General features: G+C 33.7%; 3 protein-coding genes across 26 annotated transcripts in view; 2 read left to right on the plus strand and 1 right to left on the minus strand.

The window, feature by feature from the left end:
• The window catches only part of LOC147404455 (early light-induced protein 1, chloroplastic-like), an 87,330-nt gene that overhangs the window by 48,041 nt on the left and 25,014 nt on the right, over window positions 1-14,275 (plus strand). The window lies entirely within an intron of this gene.
• The window catches only part of LOC147404456 (heat stress transcription factor A-7a-like), a 73,005-nt gene that overhangs the window by 37,868 nt on the left and 20,862 nt on the right, over window positions 1-14,275 (minus strand). The gene's annotated exons all lie outside the window — the stretch shown is intronic.
• LOC147404457 (fatty acyl-CoA reductase 2, chloroplastic-like) lies at window positions 406-7,571 on the plus strand. Of its 22 annotated transcripts, none has more exons than XM_086440400.1 (11): window positions 406-448; window positions 1,010-1,184; window positions 1,338-1,423; window positions 1,673-1,776; window positions 1,887-2,086; window positions 2,167-2,267; window positions 2,673-2,833; window positions 3,786-3,905; window positions 3,986-4,240; window positions 4,515-6,944; window positions 7,115-7,570. In XM_086440400.1, exons 3-7 carry the CDS (start codon window positions 1,402-1,404, stop codon window positions 2,729-2,731), a joined length of 486 nt encoding a protein of 161 aa, XP_086296526.1. In that variant the 5' UTR covers window positions 406-448; window positions 1,010-1,184; window positions 1,338-1,401; the 3' UTR covers window positions 2,732-2,833; window positions 3,786-3,905; window positions 3,986-4,240; window positions 4,515-6,944; window positions 7,115-7,570. The 22 variants fall into 22 exon arrangements, with proteins under 22 accessions (XP_086296526.1, XP_086296547.1, XP_086296531.1 ...); XM_086440421.1 differs by lacking the exon at window positions 406-448 and adding an exon at window positions 2,454-2,515 and having other exon boundaries at window positions 482-1,184; window positions 7,115-7,571; XM_086440405.1 differs by lacking the exon at window positions 406-448 and having other exon boundaries at window positions 486-1,184; window positions 4,515-4,739; window positions 6,826-6,944; window positions 7,115-7,567.

Raw genomic sequence — 14,275 nt, forward strand, 5'->3', positions numbered from 1 at the left:
ATTCTTCCTCTCCTTGTGATTCCTCCCGCTTTCTAGCACTACGTGAAAATTCTGAATTTTAATATAAAAAAATTTGTTGGCCTGGCCCGACGAATTTTAAAACTCAGAAACCACGGCCCGTGGATCACGTTTCCAGTCTCACTCTCACGGTCTCTCTCTCGATCTCATCTCTCTCACTGTATCTCTTTCTCTGTCTCTCACTGTACTCTCGAACGACCTCGCTCTTTCTCTCTCTTGATTGATCGATCTCTCCATCTCTCTCTCGATCGATCGTCCTCTCCATCTCTCTCTCACAGTCTCTCTCAAAGTGACCTATCGACTTCAATCCGCAAAGGTTTTGTTTTTTTTAAGTTCTCAATCTATTTTTGGCTTTTCTGCGTTAATAGAGGTATCAATCATCTTTTTGAGGGCAACTGATGTTCCAATACTTAACCAAGCCAAGTTCAAGGTATTTATTTCCTTTCCAAATTCATATTTTTCTGTATATCATCATGATTCATGATTGAGGTTTACTTTTGCTTCCAATTTTCTTAAGCTATTTAAGAAGTTGGAATGCTTGAACTTAATTTTTGGAACCCTAGAATCATTTATTTCTCGATTTGATAGTTGCAAGTTGCAACAATCGAAAACCCTGGATAGATTCCAACAAAGTTTCATTATTCACTTTAATTCTGAAAAAATTTTTGAATGCTAACCTTGATTAGATTAAAAAAATGGTTAATTAATCCGATTGTGGCAATTAGCTGATCAGATTAAATTGATCTTGAAAATCTTCCAGACTGGATCATTAGAAATTTCATTAATAATGTGCTTATGCCTGCTAATAACTATTGGATTGGTTTTGTGCACTTTGCCGAGAGGTCTAGTGCCATGAAAGCACTCAAAAACACTGAGAAATATGAAGTAGATGGTGACTATTATTTAATAGATCTTACATTGTTTTTTTTTTAATTCTCTTTTTTAAGTGACTGATAGATGAAGTTGGTTGGGTTTTATTCTCATTGACAAGGCAACTTCTCGAGTGTTCTCTTGCAAAGCCACAAGCCAATCTGAAATCTAATGGAGGACTCAATTCGCACAAGTCTTCTTTGCTTCCAAGCTATCCACCTCGAATGGGGTATGGGTTGGCAGGTGGTGCCTATGGTGGCATGGGTGCAGGGTATGGTGGTGCAAGCTTGGCTCAGGTTATTTTTTTTAGCTCATTAACAAAAGTTGTAGCACAGTTTCTATTTGAATGTAAATAAATGGTAACTTGTGATTCCACTTGGGACACATCCAAGTGGAGTACTATTATGTGTTTTTTACATTTCTGATCTTGAATTATGTTTATTTTGCAGCCATTGATATATGGCAGGGGGCCCACTCCTGCTGGCATGGCAATGATGCCAATGCTTTTGCTTGATGGACGGATCGGATATGTCCGGTGAGCACGTAGATTTTCATTTTATTTGATGACGGATCATGTCTATGTCCGGTGAGCACGTAGATTTTCATTTTCACATGTCTATTCATACAATTTATCACATCTTATGCCTTTGCCTCACTCACTCCACATGGGAGAAAGGCATGTAGTCAATGTTTCCATGGTCTGATCCAGTGACACAGACCACTGACAGTTATAGATATTAACATGGTCTTATAATTTTTTGATTGGATTTTATCATATTTGCAGTTCTTACTGAGAAGATTTTAAGGACTGTGCCTGAGGTGTATAAGATTTTTTTATTGATGAGGGCAAAAAGCAATGATGAAGCAATGGGGAGATTGAAGATTGAAGTAATTTTTTGTAGATGATTTCATCTTATATATATAAACTCAAATTGACTTCTTAATTTCTTAATGCTCTAAATATCATGCATGTATTACAATGTGGTTTTGTTGTTTAGATCATAAACACACAACTTTTCAAGTCTTTCCGACAAACCCATGGAAACTCCTACGAGTCTTTCATGCTCAACAAGTTGGTTCCTGTGGCGGGAAATGTTCATGAATCCAATCTTGGAATCGAAACAGACTTAGTTGATGAGATTGCAAATGAAGTAGATATAATTGTAAATTCAGCAGCGAATACAAATTTCCATGAGAGGTCTGTCCAATATATCCTTGAGTATATATGCTTGTGTTCATGATGATTTTAGTCTCATTTTGGTTCTTATAAAAGTGAAGGTATGATGTTGCTCTGGACATAAACACGAGAGGACCTTGTCAGCTTATGAACTTCGCAAAGAAGTGCAAGAAACTTAAGCTCTTCTTGCATGTATCAACTGGTAAGTAAATGTGAGCATATGAAACTACTCGTAGATCACATAAATAAAACCACCAAGGCAATAATAGACCCACCAACCCTACCAAGTACGTACGATAGATCACCAACCACAATCCAACATCGTTATCTAATCTTCTATCTTCACTTAATACAATATTGTGATGGAAGCACGATTCCCCTCGTGCAGCCTATGATTACTTTTCAAAGTAATGAAGTGGATTTAAAGATGAAAGATTTGGGTTTAGGGAGGTGATGGCATTTCTATCTTTCTTTATTTATTTCTTTATTTCTTTAGTTTTTTTCAATTTTCTTCATGAGTATTTATTGGAAAACACACACAAAACAAAAAACTTGAAATGAAATGGGCATGTATTTGTGATGGAAATATATATATTGGTCTTCACAGGGCAAGAATCTATGGTTGGCAAGACACTAACATATTTACAAAGGCCATGGGTGAGATGATGATAGACAACATGAGAGGGAAATACCTGTAGTCATCGTCCGTCCCAGCATTATCGAGAGCACTTATAGAGAGCCCTTCCCTGGATGGATAGAAGGAAACAGGTATTGGTACCGAAACCATGCATGCACAACATGAAAGTATATTGTTTTGCTTCTCGAGTAATATTGTTTATTCTTTTATCTTCACTTGTAAGCCAAGGTAGGGTAGGCTTTTATGATTATTAGAAGATATCATGGCATGTTGGGTCATGACTTTTGCCAAGTTAAACACATTTTTCTGTTTCTTTTGAAAATATCCTATTCACCCCTATGACAAGTTATTACCAAATGGAGTATAAACAATATACCACAAATTTAGTTAACAAAATACAAGGCTCAAGTATGAAGATTAGGATCATCAGGAGTTTTTCTACCTTCTCAACTATTTGATTTACAATGGTTGACCAAAAAAACTACATTTCAATTCTATTTTAAAAATAGAAGTAAATACATCAAAAAATTCGATCAAAAACTGGCTTTTTTTACTTGTTCATCCAAGCATTAAATTATTGGAGATGACCATCTTGTGGAATCCCATATTGTCACCATCATGTGATCAACTAGATCCCCAAAATGCCTAGTACATTGGTCAATTAAAACCTCAAACATTCGACGAATCAAATGATCTTAATTAAAACTTATAGAATCCCATAGGATTCTCATGTTAAAGGTTTATTGTAAATACATATAGAAAAATCGTAACAAGCCTCATGCAGTGATGTCAAAATTATGTGACCAATCATACATTAAATAGGTGAAAACAGTGAGGATCTTTTGCATGATTCTCTAATAGGTGCCAACACATACTCACATACCATGAGATCAACTTGCTCTTGATGGAAAAACTCGTATTAGTAAAAAAGATCATTGTACTTGTGAGGGCTGTGGAGATAGGAGAATAAGTTTTCCCCAAGCTCACTTTTTATAGTCCTAGAAAAAATTATAGGTTTACTAGAATCTGATGCAGCTGCAACATTCAGGGCTTTTTCATAGCTATACTTATTATTTTGTGCAGTTTTACTATGATCCAATTGAAGACCATCAATTTAGGTCATTGAAAGAGGTGAAATTTTACGTGAAAACAGGAATTCATCCATTCAAGGGGAAGAAAAAGAATGCTAAAGCTAACATTGTGGTGAGCTAAAGAATAACTCTTTATTTTTTAGTAGATCCATCAAGAATTTGCTCCTTTTATGGTTTCTAACTGGCATGCAGTAGTGTTTCCTTTACAGTCTTTGGATAACTCTAAGCCCTGTGAAGCAAATGGATTAAATTGGAACATATGAACAGGCAAATAGCGTCTTCAGACTTTGACTCTGTCAAAAAGGTAAGATGGGTTATTACCAGTGATACTGAAAGATCAAAGTTGGCATTTGTTGGTGATGAAAGGGTTCTGGATTCCTGGAATCGTGAATGGGCTACAGCTTTTGTGTCTTTTCCCCGTTGAAGTATTGGCACCTCGTTCCAAAGGTATCTTGACTACTCACACTGTTTCTATAACTGAGTAGATCAATGCAATTTCTTTTCAGATATTAAATTGTATGTGGGCCCATATGGAGATTAATTAAGGTTGGGGGCTGACTTTTTGAGGAGATCATTATCACGAAAATTCTTTCCTTGACTCAAGCAACATTTTCTTATTTTATCATCTATTGAAGCTACTCATAAATTTCCTTGAAATACTCATTTTTGGTTTTGTATTTCTTGATCTTGCCCCTCATCCATCGCAACATCTTCATCGTAGAAGTGGATGTGGCAGCGAGGAAAAGGCAGTAACAATATTGACATCTTTTATAGGATGAGAGATAAGGTCAAAGAAAATAGTTGCACAATGAAGAAGGAAAACATCATAGAATAGAGAAAGGAAGAGAAATGTTGACTGTGGGAAAGAGTTGCCATTGGCATCTTCTGTTGCCGGTTGTGTAATTTCACTACTGTCGATAATCTCCCAAGAGTCTTGACCTTGTAGGTAAGACTTCATGCATGTTGCCCACGTGTTGTAGTTTTGGTTGTTGAGCTTCTTGATCCCTCCAACTACTTGAAGGTCACCCATCGTGCCAACAGAACTTCGACTATACGAAATAAACTTGATTAACAATCTTGTAGAGTAGTAAACTCCTCACGACTCAAGATAGTTCCACCAAAATCGATCATTGGCAACCTCGCTCTGATACCAATTGTTGAGAAAAAATTTAGAGTACTTAACTCTAAATGCACAAATATTAGATATAAACAAGTAAAAAATTACTTGTACTATACCCTTAATAAAAATATCACTCACAAGTTGAAGAAGAAAATAACACTCTATCACGAAAAATACAATTTTTACAAACACTCACACTTTCTACAACCTCTCAACTTGTTTCTCACAACTTGTTTTCTTAGTACTTGATTCTCATAACTCAATACAAAATGAGAGAACTTACCCTTATTTATCCTTGTGGCACTTCCTGAACTATTGGCTAAGATTGTACCAACACATTTTTAATCTAATGGTTACAATTTGTCATCTAGAACTTTTCACCAAAATATTTATTATTCTAGATTTTTCCACCAAAATATTTACTATTTTAAAATTTTATACTTTTATCTTATCTAAAAACATCTAGAGTTTTCTCTAAGAAGATTTTAAAAATTGGGCTCTAAATTGCCATTGGGCTTGGGCAATAAATGTGGGCTTTTCCCAATTTGAGCTGGTGTTGAATTTTAACAAATGCGGGTGAACAACCCAAGATATCATGGATTGAGGTACTAGTGGCAGAGTACACTTGCCATAACAAGCTCCATATAGAACTTCTGTCCTCTCAATTAAACACATTGATATAGCATGTAGTTCGGTTATAATTAGGACATGGCCTATCCAAGACGTAGACTTATTATTGAACACTCAATATACATAGGCAGAAAAAGAGATGATCCTTCTTCAAACCTCATTCAAAGGATTTCTGTTTCTTTTTGAAATATTTTAGTTGGAATTGAGTCCGAATTTGCATGTTTGCAACCCATCTTTGAATTTTCTATCCCTTTGTAGTGAAATAAGAGAAAATGCCTTAGTAGTTTACTTAAAGTATATGCTGGTAATGACTGCTGCATCTGTTATTTCTGGTTTTCTTTTGTAATATTTTAGTTAGAATTAAGTTTGTAAATGTTTGAATACTTCTTAGTTTCCTTTATGGGAATACATTAGTGTGTTCCTCTATTTGTCACTTTATGTCTCATTATAAGACAAAGGTGCAAGGTGTTCATCACGACATCTTCAAAAATCCTAAATGCTAGTTGTCTCAATGTAATCGTCTACAAATATTAGTATTGCCAAAATCAATTTGGTTCGTTATTGCCAAGAAAGATTGCCCATGCTTCCTAGGATCTTGTCTTGAATGCTCCAATAGTGGGTGGAATAACAGTGTTGACGAATCTAACATGTTGAGAAAGGTTGGCTATCAACTGTGCAACAGTTAAGTTTGTTTGAATGGAATGTTGTGAGTTTATGACTCTATTAGTCATAATGTTGGCGTAGCATTTGAAGTATCTCTATTTTTAACTAGTGGAAGTAAGTAACATCAAGTATCATGGTGCTTAAATGCTGGTGCTACTGATGTCTCTTCTCCCATTATTCTTATAAGAACAAAAGCATATCACAGACAAAGAAAGAAGAATGTAGTCTTCATGATTGATTGAAAGACTATATTTGATTCTTAACTATATATCAATCAAAAACCATCTAATATTTATAAGACAGATACATGAAAGACGAAGAGAAACACAAAACAAGGTGAACCGATGGGAAAAAAAAACAGAGAACAACATGTCTCTTATGTTGTTTCCATCATAGACTATAGAATGCACAGTTTCGATGGTGCATGAGTGATTAAGAGTAGATTTGTCTCTCTAGGTTTGTTAATTGTTGCTTGAAAAAAACTCAAATCATTGTTGTAGATTTAATTGCCACTTGGATATGCTTTTATGCCTAACAATGATGTAGTAGGGGATGATAAGAGGAAAAGCATGGCCATAACTTCTTTTGATCTTTCTGACCTCACTTTGGATAATTGTAGGTTTGATCCTCTTGTGATAATTGTTTTGGGAATTGTGAACGTTGACTTATATCTTGAACTGCATCCTTCACTGTTCTGGTTTTGGTCAGGTTCTGAGGAAGAATTTGGATGGATGGGAGGTTGGTTCTAACACATACTCTCCGCTCTTTACTTATTTGTAATTCAGCCATTTTTTTTTTTAATTTTGTCATTTGCTTTGAACATTTATTTGAAACCATCCTTCAAGTTGTTTATTGGACTAATGAATTTAGGAACTGATTCTGTGGATTTTACATGCTAATTGTTGCAGATTTGATTTTACATTAACTTTTGTTGCTTAAGGAGACAATTGATAGAGATGCCACAGAGGATGGATCATGAAGAATCATTCAGAAAGTGGACCTTTGTTTTGCAGCTTGAAAGACTAAGGAACTCAGTCATTTGTTTGTTGGAAGTCCTTGTTTGAGTTTGAGAAAATGTATCAAAGTGTTGTATGTATGTGAAGTCTTCTTGTAATGCATGTTCTATAACTTTGCAATAAGTTGTCTTCCTCAAAATAGTTTGAAGCTTGTTAGTCTCCTCCCATACTCGATGGCACCTAATTTCATTGTTAATATGGAATTTAGCACTTGTGAGAACGATAGGGGATGATATAAGTGGATGGGAGTGTACGTTGTTGTTTGTTAGTGTGATTTCAACATATTTCCAGTTATATTGCAAGAAACACTTCCCACATGGAGACTATTTGGAGAAATTTAGGATCTGTTTGGATACCAGGAGCAGAACTACTCTTCCAAAGAACAGGAGTTGAAGTACTCTATGGAGGAGCTGGAAAAGTAATTCTGTGCAGAAAGGGCGTTTGGCAATCAACTCTGTGAAGTACTGGCAGAAGTACTTTTGTGCTGGAAGTCTGTTTGGGAACCATACTGACTTCTCATGACTTCTAGAAAAAAGATCAGAATACCCTTATATTATACTAGCTACTGTTTTTTATCTTTTAGTGTCATAATATGCCTTCAAACTATACTGTTTTTGACATTTTAATTATAAATATTAATATAATATAATATAATAAATATTAATATAATATTTTAAATATTAAACATTAATATAATATGTTTAAATCTATTATACTCAAAATTTAAAAAAACAATTGACAAACTGTCTTTTAGTGTCATAATATGCCTTCAAACTATACTGTTTTTGACATTTTAACTATAAATATTAATATAATATAATATAATATTTTAAATATTAAATATTAATATAATATTTTAAATATTAATATAATATTTTAAATATTAAATATTAATATAAGGTGTTTAAATCTATTATACTCAAAATTTAAAAAAAAAATTGACTGACTGTCTTTTAGTGTCATAATATGCCTTCAAACTATATTGTTTTTGACATTTTAACTATAAATATTAATATAATATAATATAATAAATATTAATATAATATAATATAATATTTTAAATATTAAATATTAATATAATGTGTTTAAATCCATTATACTCAAAATTTAAAAAAAAATTGACTGACTGTCTTTTAGTGTCATAATATGCCTTCAAACTATATTGTTTTTGACATTTTAACTATAAATATTAATATAATATAATATAATAAATATTAATATAATATAATATAATATTTTAAATATTAAATATTAATATAATGTGTTTAAATCCATTATACTCAAAATTTTAAAAAAAAATTGACTGACTGTCTTTTAGTGTCATAATATGCCTTCAAACTATATTGTTTTTGACATTTTAACTATAAATATTAATATAATATTTTAAATATTAAATATTAATATAATGTGTTTAAATCCATTATACTCAAAATAAAAAATAAAAATTAATATTAATAAATGTTTCTTTCATTTGATTTAAGGGCAAATGAATTAGGAATATTTTCATAGAAAAATAATAAAGTTAAGGGTATTTTGGTAAAACGAACCATTAAATTTTGACTCCTTGCAAGATGAGTTTTGAGAAATAGGTTTTCTCGACTTCTTTACAAAGAGTAATTTCTTCCTCTTGCGCGGAGTAACTCTTCGAAGGAGTTATTTATCCAAACGCATCCAAAACGACTTCTAACTCCCCGCAAGAGTCAGAAGTAGCCAAGGAGTCCTATCCAAACGCCTACTTAGTTGCTCCTGCTCCTACTGTAAGATCTTGACCATGAACACCTTATCATTTTGAAACCATTATATATAAAGCTCTTGACAGCAAATCTAATCAATATAACTCATATTATTTTCATGAATGGAGAGAACCATGAAATGGAATTAACAGGTTGTATAAAAATAGGTATTTAATTACCGTCATTATAGGCCTCATTTCTATTTATAGCGACGGTAATATAATCAATTAGCGGCGGTTTTTGAACGCCACTATAGGGGTCCATATGGCTTTTAGATACACCATCAATAGTGGCTTTTCCTTTAGTCATCACTATTGATACTAGCGATGGTATTTTTGGTATTTGCAACGGTTTTTGACCTTGCTAAAACCTTACATTTTGTAGTGAGAGGAGAAGTTAACTAATAGTATGGTTGTTTGGGGGACATGTTGATGAGGGACACAACTGGGACACAGATATGTTTTTGGGCCATTTGTTGAGCTGGTGAAGTCAAGGAATCTTCTTGGTTGGCTAGTGCATTGGGGTAATCCTGGCAATATGGTAAATAATCGTCATTCCTTGACCAACCTAAGATTTTGTAGGCTGTGGTGCTCTTTGCCATGGGTGGTTATGGAATATATTTAGGTTTCCGAATTCGATTCTCCAATGATGTGGTAAATCATTCATTACTGATCAATCTATTTATATATGCTTATAAGGTATTTCCGAGATAATAAATTTGGTTGATTTGGGATACTTTTAGATCATCAACTTTAAATTTATCGGGTATTCTTCTTCGTGGGTGGATATCAATACTAAATTTACACTCTAAACATTAGAATTAAACACCTCCCTCTCCATAATGAGTTGGTAGTTATCAAAAGACTTCATGATCATTCATAAAACTTACACAACGTGAAAAAAGGGTAAATTAGATGCCAAAGTCAGTCGAATTTACCCATTTTTGTTTTTTTTTTTTTTTTTTTTTTCATGTAGTGGTATGTAATCATAATATTTAAAGTACATACTACACATTTTTTTGCCTTCACCATAATTTCAGGAGGAGATGGCCAAGGCCAAAGATCTGCATCCAAAGCTTCTTGATGGAATGTTTTTCTTCTTTGTTCTTGGGGCAACTGGTGGAATCATATCTACGTTCACTTCCAACAAACCTATCTTTGAGAGGTGTAATCTAAAATTTAATGGTTATATACAAAGGGAAATTCGCGTACACGTATTTTCATATCCATTGAAAATCACTAACAAATTTGGTGGCAGCCCTCATGTTGTTACCGATTTCATTGGCTTTTCTCTCTTGACCATACAGACTATTTTGCCTGCATTATTTGAGGTAATTAGATAACTAACCTCCTCCCCTCTTTGATAGGTATGTAAAGGTTTCCTTCTTCCATAATGTAATATTTGCAATCTTTAGCTTGTTTATGGAAAATTATTGCATTTGTATTTTATATTTTCAGATATTTTTCTACTTCTTTTTGTTGTTTTTTTATTTTTTATTTAGGGAAATCCTGGACTAAGGAACGTTCATGGGATATTGGGTAGTGGGATCATGACTCTATTTCTCATCCATGCTGCACTCGGACTTCAACTTGGTCTTAGTTATTAATAATTTTCCTCTGAAATGTTAGTCCATGGGTGGTATTGAACCCAAGACCTTGTGCAAGGAACTCAAGGTCTTAGACCAACTCCACTGCCCCCAAGCAGGAAATAGTTTTGATTTGCATCCTCTTTGAGCATTTATTTTCCACATGAATCCATTTACTGGGTCTAATTTCTGGAGTTTTTGTTGTCTAAAATTCCTTTAAGCAGCTAAAATGCTGAATGTTGAAGCATTGAACTGCCTTATCATTGAGGATTCATTGTAAGTCATTTTGAACTTTAATGTGTTTCATAATTGAATTCTCCTTTTATAAGAGCATCCTGATAATAAAAAATAAAAAAATTAACAGATAAATTCCTCCTGCATATAAATTGAAGTTCTCATGTACCAATATCATGTATATTTTAAGTCCAAAATTCTATTTTCTAGTAATGCTTACATGAGTGGAGGGAAATTATGAAGTTGATGCTTTAGTAATTGAATCATGACCACTTCTTGTGTCAAGGGCCAGACCATTTTTATCGTGGGTGGAGCTGGTGGTGTTGGCACATTGGTTGTTCAGTTGGCTAAGTACTTCTATGGTGCTTCTAATGTGGTCTCCACAACAAGCACTCCAAAGGTGGAGTTTTTCAAGAGCTTGGGTGCTGACAAGGTTCTCAATTACACAAAGACAAAATACGAAGAAATTGAAGAGAAATATGATTTGGTTTACGATACCATGGGTACATTTCTCACCTACTAAACATCATTTATTTTAAAAAATGATTTTAATTTAGTTGATCCATTTTTTGTTTTTAAATCTATAACATAGGTGAGTCTAAGAATTCGTTCGTGGTAGCCATGTAACCCGACTCCTCTATTTCATCATGTGTATACTCACATCCTCATATCCTTAACTGCACCTACTTAAAAAAATATTTCACACCAAAAAAAAACATATAACTAAATTTCTAGATAGCTGCATTGATGCTCCTCCGACATGCATCATCCTAGTTCTACACAAAATAATCGAAGGGCACTGGTTTAATCTATTCTTTTCTTAATTGTAGTTATTTAGGAAGTTTTCTACAGTTATTAAAGTTTGTTAGGTACTTTTTTCAGGCAAAGAGTTGTCTCTTGATCTTTGCATATATGATTGTGAAACCTGGATCAATACTTATTATGTTTCAACTTTGTAGTCGTCAATGTTGGTGAAGTATATAGATTGATGCAAGCAAAGGAACTGAACCAAAATGGAACGAGAATTTCGTATTCATAGTCTCCAATGGCGTTTCAGAACTTACTATTAAAATAATAGATGGTGATAGTGGAACTTCATATGATTTTGTGAGAGAAGCAACGTGAGTATTGCTTTAATGTATAGAATATTTACTATTAAATCCTTTTCAATTGTAGTATGCATCATGCATACAAGGAAGAAATTTTTTTTGTTGACATTATGGGGAAAAAATATTACTAGTGTGCTTGGCACTGCTACTATTTATTGTCCTTGAATTGACTTTAGACATGGCCTCCCCCCCTCCTTCAGTTCCTCTGTTTGTGATGACAGTCTCTCTTAATTTATAAAGGAACATCTTTCAACTCTTATTTTTCATATTATTAAAATCTCATTAAATTGTAGCTTGAAAAGTGCTCATGGGTCAGTGGCTGTCACAAAATATATGAGGCTAACATTGCTCTGTTTAGTACTAATAATTTTTATGTATTGTCATCATACTTAAAGTGAAGTTATTCAAATTTATATTTTATGATTCTTGCACCATTCCTCTTGATCCACTGTTTATGGAGGGAAACTTGCCACCAACTCTTTACATTGTGGTCAAGGACTAAGAGTATTGTGGAGAGATTAGAGTTGGTCTCACATTCACTCCTGAGGTATTTGTCTTGATGCCCTTTAATCTGTTTATATGCATTTTCATAACTACTATATAGTAGACAACCTTCTCCATTAGTCACAAAACCCAAATGGGAAGAGAAATAAGTGGGAAAAAAAAAAAAACAAACAAACAAAAGCACTACTTAAACTCAATCCCCATCTATCCCTATGTGACTCAAGCACTACAGGATGGGCATAATATGTGACTCAAGCACCATGGTTCTGTGCGCATTCCATGTCAGTTGAGTGTGTTTGAGTTTAGTATTATTCGTTTTAATTAACTACACAACATGCTTTATTTATATTCCAACGTATGTATGATCATGGATTTCTTCTTCTGCTTATTGTTTTGTAGCTCCAGCATTGAAATCAGAAAAATGTCACACTTTTGTTGATGAACTTTTGATATTGATGATATGGAGTGATATCTTGGTAATCATGTTTTGTGTTCATAAGGCATGGGAGAATGTGGGATTCTCTTTAACTGTTTGGTATTAGTGGTTTATGTATGGTGATTGATTCCACATGACATGATCTTTGAACTTGAAATTTTGAGTATACATCACATAAAAAACTTTTTACACGGCGGTGAAGTCTTCAACCACCTAAAAATTGAACTAATAAGGAGTATCTAATCTAGGAAACAGTGACAATGTAGGGGAAATCCAAACCTTGAGAAAAATAATAGGACATAAGTGGAGAGAGCCAGAAGAGATAAAAGGCATCATGAACATTTACTTCTGATTGTGTTTTATTTCTAAGCAATTATGTGACTCAATTTCATTTGTTAGTGCCCAATTGCTTCTAATTAGAGTTTGTTTAGTAATGAAATTTCAATATATAATATGAATTTTGAATTGTTTAGCTTAATTTGGAACTTGTTTTATGATTTTTCTTTTGTTTCTCCCAATAAACATAACTAGGTCCCAACTTTGAAGAAAAGACAAGATCGAATTCGAACACAACTAACTTAAGTCAAAGAGTAAAAATAAGTGGTCTCATATGGACACGGATAACGAGCAATACAATAAGATGTGGGTCACGGATTTCTCACTTGATTTACACAAATAACAAAAGTTTGGGGTTACAAAATATCCTTTAATAAGGTGATCTAGAGTAAGAATTCTGACATGGGATGCCAACTAAATGAAGAATACATTAGACGCATTTTGTAGTCCAAATAAATGAGGAAAGAAATACAATAAAAGGTAGTGGAATCCAACAAAGCAGAGAAAAAGATTTCACAGAAAAATAGTTACCATTGGTACAAAATCCATTTCCGCCTATCTAACCTTGATAGCTCTCTTGAACTGATCTCAAGCTAGTTAGTTATGTTTGCGAGCTCCTAGATCTCTCAGTCGTTAAAAACCCTCCTAAAACCTCAAATTCCGTGAGGGACCACTCCCAGTGAGGTTCAAGAAGACTGCAACTGGCAAATTCTTCTTCCTTGACAAAGTGTAAAGCCTTGGGAATTGAAGGCAAAGAAGTATAGTGCCACACCCTCCCCTTCCTACTCTAAATCTAATCAATTTTCTAAATTCCAAGCACACTCTCATGACCTTTTTCTAGATGTTGCCATGAAAGATGTTTTAACCACCTTACTTTCCCATCCATTTAACTTCTCCTCGTATTTTTTCTTACTCGCCCTTCTCCAAATACTTGATCATTCCTTCCCAAACCTTCACAACCACTTCCCTAGTAAATTCGAATTTGAGATCGTAAAAATCCTAATGCCCAAAACCCCCTTCTTTCTTTAGACCATAAACCAACTTCCACTTAGCTAAGTGAAATTTCTTATTCCCATCCTTGTCATTCCACTAGAATTCTCTAATCAATTTTTTTAA

Source organism: Akebia trifoliata, chromosome 4 (assembly GCF_017979445.1).
Source record: "Akebia trifoliata isolate Shusen 1 chromosome 4, ASM1797944v1, whole genome shotgun sequence".
Taxonomy (NCBI): Eukaryota; Viridiplantae; Streptophyta; class Magnoliopsida; order Ranunculales; family Lardizabalaceae; genus Akebia; species Akebia trifoliata.